The sequence below is a fragment of the Rhopilema esculentum genome, chromosome 6 (genome assembly GCF_057945365.1).
Source record: "Rhopilema esculentum isolate cy_ngs chromosome 6, ASM5794536v1, whole genome shotgun sequence".
Classification (NCBI taxonomy): Eukaryota; Metazoa; Cnidaria; class Scyphozoa; order Rhizostomeae; family Rhizostomatidae; genus Rhopilema; species Rhopilema esculentum.
This window is the reverse complement of record NC_142820.1, coordinates 7,813,728-7,830,119: the sequence shown is the minus strand read 5'-3', so window position 1 is coordinate 7,830,119 and position 16,392 is coordinate 7,813,728. Positions and strand designations below refer to the sequence as shown.

Genomic DNA, 16,392 nt, shown 5'->3' with positions numbered 1-16,392 from the left:
CGGTCTACAAATTTAAAATGTTCATAAAAATCGTATTTTTCAAAGAAAGTAGACGAAACCTCGTCAGTAGGTGTGCATGGCTAGTATAAAAAATATTGTAGGTTTTCAGATCGATACAAGTTGTAAAACTGAAGAAATTCAGGAAAGTGTCAACGGTCTACACTTTCTGAGAATTGAATTTGAAGTACTCTAGATCTTATTCTCCTTTTGAGTGTAGACCGTGGGATTTTCGTCATATTTTGCCGTTTTCTTCATGGAATTCATACAAAGGTTAATTTTATCTTTGAGGGGTATTATTATACACCTTTTGGGTGAATTTGGAGGCAAACCTCCCCCTGACAAGTCAGAAAATTGCGAAGAAACAGCCACGGTCTACACAACGGTCTACAAGCGTTCATTTCCGAGGGTGAGAGTTGCCTTGCGGGGCCTTGTCCTTCACATCGACGCGCGCTACATTCGATGAAATAAGATATTTTGTTGTGGCAAATGTCACGCAAACAAATACAGCAATCAATTAACGATGAAATAATCTGCCTTGCGCTTTATGAAGATAAAAGTAGCAGGTAGAGTCTAACTTAAAGGCCATTTTGGCAATGCAGTAACAGTAGGGAAGAGGGCTTTCTTTGTAGTGCTTCTGGGCCAAGCATTTAGGAGGGCAGGAAGGCGAGTGGATGTCAGTTTTATTTCAGTTCCCTTACCAACCAACATGGAATAGTAGATCAATCAGTTGGGAACTCTGATGTGGGAAACACGGGGTTCCTTTCTACAATTTAGGTAAACACTCTGAAATTTGTCATTTGGGCACTGAATTGCACAACAAGGGCCTATATGAATGACAACTTGTAAATCCGTGATAAAAGGAGAGCAACTACCCGACATAATTCTCAAATACGACCTTATCTATAATTAGAAACATGAAACAGAGGAATCGATGTCACTTTTATAAAATTGCATCCTTTCCATTTTTAGATTATTTTCTAGCTGCCACTCATATTTGTCTCCTTCATCTATCCCATTATTTCTTAGACAGCCATCTGGCTACGAGCCTTTGAAAAGATTCAAAATACAATCTTGATCCTATTTATTGGAAATCGATTTTGATTTTAGCAATTTTCACCTTAATTGAAATATGGCATTTAGTTTTATGGGAGTAGCTTACCCCCACCCCCGAAAAATAACAATACCCCCATATCTCCTTATCGGTAACACGTACGTTGTTGAAAATGGCAGAAATGGAATCAGCACCATCAAAAACCTATAGGAGGATATTGGTTTTGGTGGAATATCTAATAAGCTTCAAAATGAAACTCAGACAATGCCTGCCAAAAGTACTTGGAACACCCACCAATTTACGCTGCATTTGATATCTTTCATTCCTTTCATGAAACAAATTTGCTACTTCCGCCCCCTTCCCCCTCAAACAATGTTGATGATTTAGAGAAATATCATAAATGAAGCGCAAAAGAAAGTGCTTCCTAAAATCCTAATCCGTTTGATGGTAAACCAACATTGTTCCGTGGGGGAGAGGGGGATGATTGGTTTTGACCTTGGAAATTGATGTCAGTGTTCCAAGACTTTTGGCAGGCATTGTCTGAAAATTATCTTGAAAACAGCAATCTGCGATATCAAAACATTGTGCTACCCTAGGGTTTTCGATGGTGCTGATCTCACTGCTACTAATGAAAATTCGAAATTTTCACTCTTTACCCAGTTAAAAGGGGGGGGGAGGGGGTTGGGACTCTGAACGATTGATATAGTAGATATCCGAGTATTGTTATTTGTTACAAAAAACATTCTACTGATTTTTTCCGTCAATATCATTTAAATCATTATTGAATACAGTTATTTTGTGCAGAATTCGATCATCGGTTTAAGAAAACTATCAATCTTCAAAGGAAAAACAGTACAGTTTAGTGCTTTTGAAAAAGTGTTTTTTTGCTGAAAAGTCCCCTTATTTATGGTTTAATTGTTGATGAAAAAACAAAAAAATTCATGAGAATGTCTACAAACATGGCATGATATAAATAATTGCGAACAACATGCTGGTGAGAAACTGTTCAAATGGCTCAATTTTATTCACCATAACCCTCTCAAAACCATCTACGAATTTAATAAATTTGCTTAGACTATGCTCCTTCGCATTCACATGTGGCAACATGGTAGCGCTCATAGACACCCCATTCCCTATTATTTTCTATCTTCCCTTGTCCCAGTAATTGGAAAATGGTTTGTGCCAATTATAATTGTTCGTTTTCCATTGTTAAAGTATGCTAGGAATTGAAAGAACGCTCCTTTCCTAATGGGCACGTGATGTAGTATGAAAATGCCTATTGCCAATGGTTACCAACGGTCTACAGCCACGGTCTACAAATTTAAAATGTTCATAAAAATCGTATTTTTCAAAGAAAGTAGACGAAACCTCGTCAGTAGGTGTGCATGGCTAGTATAAAAAATATTGTAGGTTTTCAGATCGATACAAGTTGTAAAACTGAAGAAATTCAGGAAAGTGTCAACGGTCTACACTTTCTGAGAATTGAATTTGAAGTACTCTAGATCTTATTCTCCTTTTGAGTGTAGACCGTGGGATTTTCGTCATATTTTGCCGTTTTCTTCATGGAATTCATACAAAGGTTAATTTTATCTTTGAGGGGTATTATTATACACCTTTTGGGTGAATTTGGAGGCAAACCTCCCCCTGACAAGTCAGAAAATTGCGAAGAAACAGCCACGGTCTACACAACGGTCTACAAGCGTTCATTTCCGAGGGTGAGAGTTGCCTTGCGGGGCCTTGTCCTTCACATCGACGCGCGCTACATTCGATGAAATAAGATATTTTGTTGTGGCAAATGTCACGCAAACAAATACAGCAATCAATTAACGATGAAATAATCTGCCTTGCGCTTTATGAAGATAAAAGTAGCAGGTAGAGTCTAACTTAAAGGCCATTTTGGCAATGCAGTAACAGTAGGGAAGAGGGCTTTCTTTGTAGTGCTTCTGGGCCAAGCATTTAGGAGGGCAGGAAGGCGAGTGGATGTCAGTTTTATTTCAGTTCCCTTACCAACCAACATGGAATAGTAGATCAATCAGTTGGGAACTCTGATGTGGGAAACACGGGGTTCCTTTCTACAATTTAGGTAAACACTCTGAAATTTGTCATTTGGGCACTGAATTGCACAACAAGGGCCTATATGAATGACAACTTGTAAATCCGTGATAAAAGGAGAGCAACTACCCGACATAATTCTCAAATACGACCTTATCTATAATTAGAAACATGAAACAGAGGAATCGATGTCACTTTTATAAAATTGCATCCTTTCCATTTTTAGATTATTTTCTAGCTGCCACTCATATTTGTCTCCTTCATCTATCCCATTATTTCTTAGACAGCCATCTGGCTACGAGCCTTTGAAAAGATTCAAAATACAATCTTGATCCTATTTATTGGAAATCGATTTTGATTTTAGCAATTTTCACCTTAATTGAAATATGGCATTTAGTTTTATGGGAGTAGCTTACCCCCACCCCCGAAAAATAACAATACCCCCATATCTCCTTATCGGTAACACGTACGTTGTTGAAAATGGCAGAAATGGAATCAGCACCATCAAAAACCTATAGGAGGATATTGGTTTTGGTGGAATATCTAATAAGCTTCAAAATGAAACTCAGACAGTCTGAAAATTATCTTGAAAACAGCAATCTGCGATATCAAAACATTGTGCTACCCTAGGGTTTTCGATGGTGCTGATCTCACTGCTACTAATGAAAATTCGAAATTTTCACTCTTTACCCAGTTAAAAGGGGGGGGAGGGGGTTGGGACTCTGAACGATTGATATAGTAGATATCCGAGTATTGTTATTTGTTACAAAAAACATTCTACTGATTTTTTCCGTCAATATCATTTAAATCATTATTGAATACAGTTATTTTGTGCAGAATTCGATCATCGGTTTAAGAAAACTATCAATCTTCAAAGGAAAAACAGTACAGTTTAGTGCTTTTGAAAAAGTGTTTTTTTGCTGAAAAGTCCCCTTATTTATGGTTTAATTGTTGATGAAAAAACAAAAAAATTCATGAGAATGTCTACAAACATGGCATGATATAAATAATTGCGAACAACATGCTGGTGAGAAACTGTTCAAATGGCTCAATTTTATTCACCATAACCCTCTCAAAACCATCTACGAATTTAATAAATTTGCTTAGACTATGCTCCTTCGCATTCACATGTGGCAACATGGTAGCGCTCATAGACACCCCATTCCCTATTATTTTCTATCTTCCCTTGTCCCAGTAATTGGAAAATGGTTTGTGCCAATTATAATTGTTCGTTTTCCATTGTTAAAGTATGCTAGGAATTGAAAGAACGCTCCTTTCCTAATGGGCACGTGATGTAGTATGAAAATGCCTATTGCCAATGGTTACCAACGGTCTACAGCCACGGTCTACAAATTTAAAATGTTCATAAAAATCGTATTTTTCAAAGAAAGTAGACGAAACCTCGTCAGTAGGTGTGCATGGCTAGTATAAAAAATATTGTAGGTTTTCAGATCGATACAAGTTGTAAAACTGAAGAAATTCAGGAAAGTGTCAACGGTCTACACTTTCTGAGAATTGAATTTGAAGTACTCTAGATCTTATTCTCCTTTTGAGTGTAGACCGTGGGATTTTCGTCATATTTTGCCGTTTTCTTCATGGAATTCATACAAAGGTTAATTTTATCTTTGAGGGGTATTATTATACACCTTTTGGGTGAATTTGGAGGCAAACCTCCCCCTGACAAGTCAGAAAATTGCGAAGAAACAGCCACGGTCTACACAACGGTCTACAAGCGTTCATTTCCGAGGGTGAGAGTTGCCTTGCGGGGCCTTGTCCTTCACATCGACGCGCGCTACATTCGATGAAATAAGATATTTTGTTGTGGCAAATGTCACGCAAACAAATACAGCAATCAATTAACGATGAAATAATCTGCCTTGCGCTTTATGAAGATAAAAGTAGCAGGTAGAGTCTAACTTAAAGGCCATTTTGGCAATGCAGTAACAGTAGGGAAGAGGGCTTTCTTTGTAGTGCTTCTGGGCCAAGCATTTAGGAGGGCAGGAAGGCGAGTGGATGTCAGTTTTATTTCAGTTCCCTTACCAACCAACATGGAATAGTAGATCAATCAGTTGGGAACTCTGATGTGGGAAACACGGGGTTCCTTTCTACAATTTAGGTAAACACTCTGAAATTTGTCATTTGGGCACTGAATTGCACAACAAGGGCCTATATGAATGACAACTTGTAAATCCGTGATAAAAGGAGAGCAACTACCCGACATAATTCTCAAATACGACCTTATCTATAATTAGAAACATGAAACAGAGGAATCGATGTCACTTTTATAAAATTGCATCCTTTCCATTTTTAGATTATTTTCTAGCTGCCACTCATATTTGTCTCCTTCATCTATCCCATTATTTCTTAGACAGCCATCTGGCTACGAGCCTTTGAAAAGATTCAAAATACAATCTTGATCCTATTTATTGGAAATCGATTTTGATTTTAGCAATTTTCACCTTAATTGAAATATGGCATTTAGTTTTATGGGAGTAGCTTACCCCCACCCCCGAAAAATAACAATACCCCCATATCTCCTTATCGGTAACACGTACGTTGTTGAAAATGGCAGAAATGGAATCAGCACCATCAAAAACCTATAGGAGGATATTGGTTTTGGTGGAATATCTAATAAGCTTCAAAATGAAACTCAGACAATGCCTGCCAAAAGTACTTGGAACACCCACCAATTTACGCTGCATTTGATATCTTTCATTCCTTTCATGAAACAAATTTGCTACTTCCGCCCCCTTCCCCCTCAAACAATGTTGATGATTTAGAGAAATATCATAAATGAAGCGCAAAAGAAAGTGCTTCCTAAAATCCTAATCCGTTTGATGGTAAACCAACATTGTTCCGTGGGGGAGAGGGGGATGATTGGTTTTGACCTTGGAAATTGATGTCAGTGTTCCAAGACTTTTGGCAGGCATTGTAGATATCAACCAGGCTAAAACAACAGAAACCCATTAGAAAATTTAACTGACCACATTTCAGTCAATTTTTAAACGATTCCATTGATTTTGTCTATATAGCGGTATTTCGTGGTGAATTTTCAAATTTCAAAAATTTAAAGATTTTTGATGACGTCGCAATTTATCCCTCTATGACATGGCAATGATTATGAAGACTTTGACCATCGTGCATGAGAACCAGATAGCCATGGCTAGGCCTATCTACTCGCAACTAACCTTCTCCTTGCTTCCATGCCCAGTTAGCTCAGTCGGTAGAGCATCAGGCTTTTAACCTGAGGGTCGCGGGTTCGAGTCCCTCACTGGGCGCTTTATTTGCGGACAATTATAAACAGGCACATCCTTTTAATTTCCTCCACAGGGACACGCATAGGTATCCACTACAAGCTTTTTATCAAACAACCCTCAAAAGACAGGCACCGCGGAGCGTTGAGAAAAGTGGGGGCCTAAAAAAGTTGGAGGGGGGCTAGAACAGAATAAAAAATGGTTTGACTGGTAAATTTATTGCATTTTGGGCAAAATGTTGTGGGCTATACCCCCACAGCCCCCTTCTCCGCGGCGCCTGTAAAAAACATCAGACTAAATTTGTCTAAAAATAAGAACAACAAAAGGAAGGCTGAGATTCAACCTTCGAAAAATTAATGAAAAAATCGAAAAATTAAAGAGTAGCAACAGAACAGCTGAAAGCGACGAGAAAAAAGCATTGATACAACAATTGAACAAATTTATTAGAACAAGAACAGAAATTCGATTACAAAAAAAAAATTAGAAACACGAGAGGCTGAAATTATGTGTAAAAAGTAAGAAACGTGAAGCTGAAACTGGAGCCTAGTGTTCCTATAAAAAGTTGTGTAGCCCAGGTTAAAATAAAAGAGAGGTTAAGGACGATGAATAGGTAAAATATGTTAAAGAAATTTGTTTTCTTCAAATCTGGGTTTCTGGTATAAAATTGTAGTTCAAGTATTAGGTTTTAAGTTCTCGATATCTATTTTGCAAAAAAAATATCTTTTCACCTATAAAACTATGTTTTATTATAGCTACCCTGCCTAGCAACGCATGAAATGTGGTTGCTAAGGAAATGATTGGGGTGTCAACCGACTTTCCAGGGCTAAATTTGTCGTTTTTGGGGTTTTATAAGTTTATAAATTGAGTTGAATTATGTTTGTGCACCTATAACATGAAGTACTTGTCGAAAAGATTGCCGACTGCCTCGAGAGGACACTGACACGCTTCACTTTTTACGTTTCTACTATTCGCTGAAATAACATTTGTGCGTTTTTTGAAACTAGTTGAAATTCTTCAGTTTGTCATGCCTGGGAAAAAAAAGAATACTATCTACAGAAAAAAACGGAAAAGAGTGTTCAGTGGTAAACGGAAACAAGAACAGGAACATGAGTCAAATTCGGAAGATTTAGGCCCAGCAAGTTCTTCTTCACCAGAGAAGTTAAATAGATCTTTTGAGAAGATTGATAATAACTGCCCTTTATTGGAGGTCGAAAGAGAGGAGACAATAACAAGAGCCAAAGGATTTCAGCTGGGAATTAACAAATCCACACCAACAACAAGTAGTGCTAAGGAGGGCCACAACAGCAGCCAATATATTAAAGCATATGGTAACAAACTGGTAACCATTGAAAATTTGCAGAACATTTTAACTACAGCTGCAGTATGTGCATCATGTAGGTCAGCAAAAGGAAAATTGGAGCTTTTCCAAAATGACTTGGCACGTAAAGGGCTTGATGAAGAACTTTTGTTACTGTGCACAAACTGTCAGAATTCATCTATTTTTCATAGCAGCATTTATGTTAAAGATGGTGGTAGAAGGTCAGAGGTAAATATTCGCCTTATTCAAGGTGGTCTAGAGACAGGAAATGGACACACAAGTTTAAAAAAACTGTGCTCTTTATTGAATTTACCACCACCAGTTTCGAAAAATGCTTACTCTGACACAATTAACAAGATTGAGCAGTGCTACAGTACTGTTGTAGAAAAATCCTTAGAGAAAGCTGCCAAAAATTTGAAAAGAGCTTTGAAAAAGATGTCTCCTTCACATGAAGACCTAGACATTGAGGATGATGTATTTCCAGTCAGTGTCTCTGTAGATGGGACATGGCAAAAACGATATGGTCATTCATCTTTACTTGGTGTTGTCTTTGTTTTGGCAGTTGAGACAGGGGAGGTGCTAGATTTGGAAGTGAAGTCAAAAATTTGTTTCGAATGTAGATCAAAAGGAAACTGGGACAAAGATTCTCAAAGGTATAAAGATTGGTTTGCGAAGCATCAGGATAAATGTTGTATCAACCACAACAAATCATCAGAGGCAATGGAGAAAAGTGCAGCAGTGACAATGTTCCTTCGGTCTATAGAGAAACATAAGTTGAAATATGTAACATATGTTGGAGATGGTGATTCTTCGTCTTTTGGTGAGGTAGCAGATGCTTGCTTTAAAAAATATGGCAGTGACTATTTAGTCACCAAGGAAGATTGCATTGGGCATATTCAAAAAAGAATGGGGTCAAACTTGAGAATGTACAAAAATAAAATGAAAGCAAGCAAACTTCCAGATGGTGTGAGTGTTGGTGGACGAGGGAGATTGACAGATGTTGCAATAGACTCATTGCAAAACTACTATGGGTATGCAATAAGGTCAAATAAAGGCAATTTGAAGATGACACAAGATGCAGTATGGGCAATATATTTTCATAGTATTGTTGGGGAAAATGAAGCATTGGAAATCCAACATAGATTTTGCCCTAAAGGCTCTCTGTCATGGTGCAAATGGCAACAAGACCAACTAAACAAAACCAAAACGTACAATCGAAACAAATGTCTTCCTGCTGTTTTTCGGTCAGAGCTGAAGCCAATTTTTGAAAGATTATCAAAAGAAGACCTTCTAAAGCGTTGTTTAAAAGGGTTAACTCAGAATCAAAATGAGTCTCTTAATAATGTTTTGTGGTCAAAGTGCCCAAAACGTGTTTTCTGTGGGAAGCGTAAACTTGATGCTGCAGCTGCAGCATCAGTTATCCAGTGGAACCAGGGAGCTGCTGGTGCTGGTTGTGTTTTGGAGGAGATGGGGATAGAACATTTTGGTGTGCATACAGCAAGAGGCTTTCGTGCCTTAAATGATACCAGAATAAAGAATGCTGGAAATCAGTCTCGTAGTTCATACCTGAACCGGCGGCGCCTTCTAAGAAAAGCTAAGAAGATGGGAACAAAGGCTGGAAGGCATTATATGTCTGGAGGGTTCAGTACCCATAAAGTGCCAGATGTAATTCTCAAGAAAGACAGAGAAGAACCAAAAGAGCCTCAAATAACATTTGTTGCTGAAGAAAACATCGATGTAATGTTTACATCAGAACCACCACGGAAGCGTTTACGTTGAAGAAAACTTACGTTACTACTTTTTGGATAATTTTCTGGCTAAATCTTGGATAGATTACTAAGCATCAAGAACTCAGTAGGTCAGAATACCTAACTTTTCACTAGAATCATGTATTTGACCTGTTATGCTATTTCTAGCTCTTAAAACGATGAAGTAAAACTTTAAATTAGATTTTCCGCTTTTTTACTTTTCGAACTTTGAGAAAGCCTCATTTCCTTATCCTATTAGGCAGAAAGCTGAAATTTTGTCTATAAGTACCTTTCAAGATGCTTTGTAGGATGAGCAGAGGAAAAGTTGATGGTTACAATCTTTGGACTTGAATTGCCAAAAAAGCCTTTTTCTTGGTTACCATAGCAACGGTTGCTATAACAACAATTTCCTCTGCTCATCCTGGAGTATTTTTTATATGTTCCATTATTGCATAGGTGATTTGTCTTTAGAAAGCTCACCACAGTTCAAATTCTTTCTTAAAGTATTTTTACTGGTCCGGAGTTTCTGGTCCGTAAATTATACATGCGCATTCTGACGTCATGAAATATATGGCATTTTGTTGAAGAGTAGTTGGCTATTACTTGTGAAAAGTTTCTAGCTGATAGAACTTATAGTTTTTGAGAAAACATGGTTTTGGTGCAAGAACAAGTTTTAGTAAGATTACCTATTCATCGTCCTTAAAATGTATCCGCTTTTAATTCGAGTCAATGGAAACGCCAGTTTAATTTCAACTCGTTTTTATCCGATTTTGATCGTTTCTACAAGGATTGTGCAAAGACAGTAGCGGTTTTAGGGATTGTGGGGCCCGGGGCCAAAGATTGCTGCGGGGCCCGCGTGATGCCTGGGGCCTTGGCCCCTTGGACCCCCCTTAAAACCGCCACTGTGCGAAGAGTAAAGAAAACATTTGGAAAAGGAAATACCAAACCTAAAATGAAAGACCCAGCAAGCTTATGAAGTGGTTTCGGAGACTGCACCCCTATAATTCATTGCACATTCTTGTTTTATTACCTGCTTTTCTTTTTATAAGAACAATTCATAAGAACACGAGCCTCAAAATTGGCCAAAAGTTAAGAACAAATTAAGAACATGCTAAGGCTGAGCTTTTGCAAAATGCAATTTTGAACAACGTTTTATCCCAAAAACAAGGATTTTTAGCCATGTGTTGGTGCTTGTTCGGTGCCATGTGACATGAGCATTTTTAGCCATGTGTTGGTTCCAAATTCTTCGTTATTTACTGAACATGTCACGTAGCGAATATATTTGACGATCGTTATAAAAATCGTTTAGTGAAAAATCGAAAGTGTCGACTGGTAACGATAATGACGCTAAAAATGACAGAGGTGACGATTAAAACAAGTTTTTTGTCGCTACAGTTTCTTGTCATTGTTTTGATGATATTTGCTTTATGTAATTATGATTAAACTCTATTCGAATTATAAAACATGTTTCAATTCCAGGTGAAATTTCGGTTGAATGATCGTCAACATCGCATAGTGGTATTGCAATTACACGTGAAAAGGAAGTACTTCTTTTACATGATGAATCTTGTCATTCCGTGTGCCCTTATTGCCTGCATGATTTTCTTGGTTTTTTTACTTCCACCAAAATCAGGGGAGCGAATCAGTTTAGGAATAACAGTGCTTCTTTCGATGGCAATATTTCAGGAATTGTCGTCAGAGAAGCTCCCAAGCAGTTCAGATACGTTTCCTCTGTTAGGTACGTCTGCCTCGATTTTCTTCAAATGCAATTTGCAATAGATTACTGTGTTGGCATGAGAACTCAGGTGCCCAGACAAACCCTAAAACCTAAAATCATATAATCAGATTCCTTAATCCTTCCAGAGTCCAATTAAGCTCACCTGAATTATCATCTAAAGTAAATCAAGAGGTAGAAATTTTATATTGAAGTAAGGTCATTAGAAATTTTTCACCCCAAAAGTAAGTTTGCCAACAATATGTCAAAATACTATTCCTATCTATACGGTAATATTTTGCACAAGACAGCCTCTTCCGAAGCATAATTATAAAAAGTGCTTTGTGAGAATTCTTCTATGAAATGACAAGAACAAAGAAAATCTGTATAGAATGCGCTCACAGTAGTTTTAGCTGGCTTACACAACGAGAATATGCAAATTGAATCTAACTTCCACTGCGCAAGTAGCCTAAAGGCTGCAAACAAGCAAGGTTTTTCTATCTTATCACAATAAATACCAGTGAAGACAAGATAGCCTGCAAGTTTAAAGTAACAAATGCGCTGCAGATAAAACAGATAAAGAATATACATTATATTCCTTCACGTTAATCACTGGGTGAGGCATTTTTAAATACATTCTTCATACGCAATTCAAATGCTTGTACAATGCAGACTACACCTGCTTGTTTTATAAAATCGTGCAGCTGAAACTTTGCTTGAGATTTTAGCATTGATACTGTTGAGAATATTATGGAGCTGCATTGCTCTGTCTTTACCCCAGCATTGGCTCTTCAATAACTCGAGCATTGGCTCCTGAATACACCAAATCAACCAACGATCTCGTGCATAACTCTAGACCTCATTGAACGATCTTTCTCGCTCTGATTATAAGTTCTCGTCATACTTTGTAGTGACTGTCCATGTATGGTAGATTTAATGATATTTTAACCTTGAACACTTGTGATAGATTTGACTGCAAATATCACCCAATGTGACACTTTTCAGCCTCCGTTGCAAAACACGGTCAAATGCTTTAAAAACTTCCAAACTTTGTGTCATCATAAATCGATATCATGAGCAAAACTATCCGAATTTTTCAAATGCAGAGTAAAATTCTAGTCTTTAATCCAAATCAGAAACCAAAAATTTAGTGCGAAGAAATTTGAAGCACATTCAAAACGAGGCTGCAAGTTGGATTGGCGACTATAAGCAATGGCTATTTGGATCCAAAATGAACTATTACCATATCTCTATGACTATAACTGACTTACTGTCTTAAATGGGTAACACTCCTTGGGTCTTTGCCTTTTCCTTTTGGTGCGATCTTTGCCTTTACGCTCAACAGAGGGTAATGGTATTGAAAGTCTTCACAAAAATTTGATCTGCCCGACTTTTTTGGGTTTTCCACATTTTCTCTTCCCTGTAAACACGTAAGACGCCATCCTTTCTTGAAATTGAAATGCTTGTAAAGTGCAGACTACATCGTAAGCTCTCTTTAGGTTTTAGTATTTCTACAGTCGAAAATGTCTGTTTAACTTTAAAGATGGCCAATTTAATGTGTACGAAGTTTCGACACAGTTTAGCTTCATAGATATTAATCTTCCAGTTACAAAAATCTGCCGACGAATATTACTAAGCTCTAAACAACCCTTTACTCATCTTTTCAGTTAAAATTTTTCCTTCAAGAAGGTTGCCTCTACACCAGCTAACTTACCTGGTCCTTATGCATCGAAACATGGTAATCTATTGCAGTATTCGTGAAAATTGAACACATTTGTTTGGTAATTTATGTGCTCCTGAACAGCATTATTTTTAATCATGGTGATTCAGGCTTGATACTTGCTTGCTAGTGCAAAGAAACTTCACTTTCGAAATTTTTTCACTGCTATTTCATTTTGCTGCTGTGTTGTTTTAACTAAAGTTTAATCTGCTTTGTTTCATAAATGTAGCTAGCAAATCATACTTTTCACGACAACTGGAGTTAGTCGATTTGCTATTCATTGCCGAAGCAAGAAAAAATATTTCTACGAAAATAAAGTGCAGATAAAGTATTGAAAAAGTGCAAATCAATCTGACACAATTAGTCAAAAGTTCCAGTTCATTTCAATCTAAAAGCTTTTAAGTCATATGTTGTCAGTTCGGAGATTATAGTTCTTTAACATTTATGACAATAGTCAAGTAATAAAACGTGCAACATTGCTAGAAGCGGCCTAAAATCTTTTAAATCTCGAAAGTAAAGTATTAAAACGCACAATACATTCAAGTATCTAGTCCAGAAATCCGTGTTTAAAGATATGTTGCACGCTAAATAGGGTACCAAACAAATTGTAGAAACAGCAATGAAAACCAAACCAAATTAATGCTTAATAATTCCCTAAATATTTGTTCACTTTCAATATTGCAGTTTGAAGTATTAAAAGGGTAGCTTTAACGCAACATTGAAAAGCTTGCTTTCTTTATCTCTTATTTCCTTATTTGCTTATTTTTGTTCCTCTCTTTTTCAAACTGCCCAGCCTGATGTTTTTATGCTGATTCTCTTTGTTTAAATTCTCTTCTTTATGTTCAATTCTTTCATAAACTGATATAAATTTGTTTCTCCAACAAAACTTCAATAAGCTTTTGTCTAAAAATTATGCGAATTATTCCTAGTCCTATGTTTTTAAACTAGATTTATGTGTTCTACGTTCTCTTATAGGTATTTATTACACGGTATCAATATTTGAAATTGGTATGGCAATGGCGCTTAATTGTCTTGTGTTGAATTTCTATCATCGCAACCAACGAATGTCGCCTTTGGTTAGGAAAATCTTACTAGGCCGGTTGGCGACGCTTCTGCGTGTTGAAATTACCCCAAGAAAGCATAGCAAAGACATGCCCAAAGAAGAATCGTTTTCAGAGTTTGATTCGTCTTTTGCAAAAGCCAAAGGCCCCAGTTCTATCAATTTAGGAACAATTTCACACATGGCAAATGAAAATAACACTGAGGTGACACTGTCTCGAATGGGATCAATGAGAGGCTCCTTGAGAGAGAGGAAGAGTCATGATAGCGATATGGAGGAGGGTAATGGAAGATCCAAATCCCCCCTGATTTCAAGGAAGGCCATAAAAGGTTTGAACGATGGAGGAGCAATTGGAAACGGTGTGGTTAATAAAGATGCTGTTGAATCAAATAAAAACGGAGAGGAGTGGAGGGACGCCGCGAAGGTGCTAGATCGTCTTCTTCTTGCGATTTCAATAGTAATTGGTGTTGTTTCTGCGTCAGCAATATTTATGCAATCTGAAAGGTTTCGGGATATGGTTCTCTTTCGTGACAGTCCCTAGAATTGGTTGATGAATGCTGCGAGCTTGTCAAAGCAGTTCTCAGAATCTTACCGTCTCCAACCGTGCTTTAACCACAATTTTTTATTTAACCCCGCTTGAATTCTAAACGCAATAAACATGTATGACTTTGGCTTGAGTTTGGTGAAATCAGCAGTCTAGTCATGGTGCTTGTTGGATGTCCCTTGATTGGAGATGTTGCTTTGCAACTGATTTTTAAAGAAACACAAAGATTTTTGTCTTTGTAATTGTCACATATGCTGTGGACCGGATTTGGTAGATGCTCTGTAATGACAGAGTGGGTTGAGTAAGGCCATCGCCTTTGAACTAGGCTTGTTGACTACGTTGTCAAAGGAGAAGATTATCAAAAAATTACAGCTGGAAGCTTTGCTACTTTTGAGACTACTTTTGTTCAATGAGCATTGTAGTACTTGGATGTCCTTATCTCTTGACAAGTGTCACACTGAAGCTTGATTTACAAGTTAAAAGATGATGTAATATGTTAAGAAATTAACTTTTTATGATATGTCTCAACAGCATCTATAGCGAGATATTTCTCAGGTGCCTTTTGTTCGACTTGTAATAAATGAATCTAGAATTTTGTTTACTAATTATAAAAGCAATAAATGTCTATCTATTTCCAACCTCAAGACATGGTAAATTTCAAAATCAAATAATTTTTTAATATTTCTATTGAGTATCAATAGCAATATTTGCTCAATAAAACTTATCAGCCTCGAACGTAAGTAGTGTGGTGTACTGACCTCCCTTCAGTGCTCCATAACTTACCATCTTCAGCCAGCCTAATGCACTCCAAAATCGTTCTGCCTGTCCATCTTTTTATGTCATTTATCCAATTCTTTCTTGGTTGACCTTGCATTCTCGATCCTTCCACATTCCCATGCATTATGGTCAGGGGCGTCGTGGCGAATGAATTCTAGAGGAGGCCAGAAAGAACAATTTTCCGACGAAATTTATTTGACTTATTTGAAATAGAAGCATTTCATGTAAGTGTAAAGGGGGGTGGGGCGGAAAAACTCATAACTTTTGCCTTAGCTGGAAAGAAAATTGCAAATGTCTCTGTTTCTTCATACTTGCAGTGAATGCCCCTGACATCCGTAGATTAGGACAAGGGTAAAATGAAGTTACTACCTGAGGCACCATGGTTGCCGCCGAAGATAAAAATTTTTATGATCTAATGATTCAAATTCGTCGGAAATCACATTATTTGAAGCAAATTTTAATCATGAAATCTTATTTTTAAATTGAATATCCACTGGGGAACATCGATGGTTTCGATCGACTTCTACCTTGTTTTACCTTACGCAACATAACTGCATAAATTTTCAAACCTGGGACACAATATTAAAAAGTCTGGTGATACGCACAAAATTGGTACTGTCCCATTCTTCAATATCAAATAAAGATATAATTTATACCAATTTTGACCAATTTCCATAACCAAATTTGGCCTTTGAAGTTCCGGATTTTAAATGACAAAATCCGAACAGCCAATCACTCTATGGTAGGAATCGGTAAATCCTGAGAAATCATTTTGTTTTGTGGAAATCTAGTATTTTCTTTACAAAAGTGAATTGCCTCTCGAATTTACGGTAAGTACTTTAGTCCAAGTAATTTATGTTGCTAAGAGTTTGAGAATTACACACAGCTCAAGTTCCGACAAAATTTTCCGACAAAACTATGATTTTTCCGAAAATCCATCAAATTTTGAGAGCAGAGGGGCCACGCCCCCTGGCCCCCAGCCACGACGCCCCTGATATTGAATTGCGGCAGGGTCCCTGATCAGCGTGTCACATGTCCAAACCATAGCCGCATATTAAATGGGCCTGTATTGAGAGTTAGGCCAATGAAGGTTCCTTATCGTTTAAAGATACGCAGTAAGTAGCTTTTTTGACTCTTTGGGTGTAATTTCGGTT

At 37.4% G+C, this 16,392-nt stretch overlaps 1 protein-coding gene and 1 non-coding gene across 2 annotated transcripts in view; both read left to right on the top strand.

Annotated features, from left to right (window-relative positions):
* LOC135685897 (acetylcholine receptor subunit alpha-1-B) overlaps nt 1–14,994 on the top strand; it is a 34,075-nt gene extending 19,081 nt beyond the window's left edge. The window contains exons 6-7 of the mRNA XM_089108977.1: nt 10,903–11,161; nt 13,833–14,994. Of these exons, the coding sequence (XP_088965103.1) occupies nt 10,903–11,161; nt 13,833–14,458 (885 nt within the window). The 3' untranslated portion in view covers nt 14,459–14,994. The remainder of the gene's footprint in view (nt 1–10,902; nt 11,162–13,832) is intronic.
* Nucleotides 6,309–6,381, top strand: Trnak-uuu (transfer RNA lysine (anticodon UUU)). The gene has a single exon. It is a non-coding gene; the product is annotated as a tRNA-Lys (tRNA).
* Nucleotides 14,995–16,392: the final 1,398 nt, after the last annotated feature.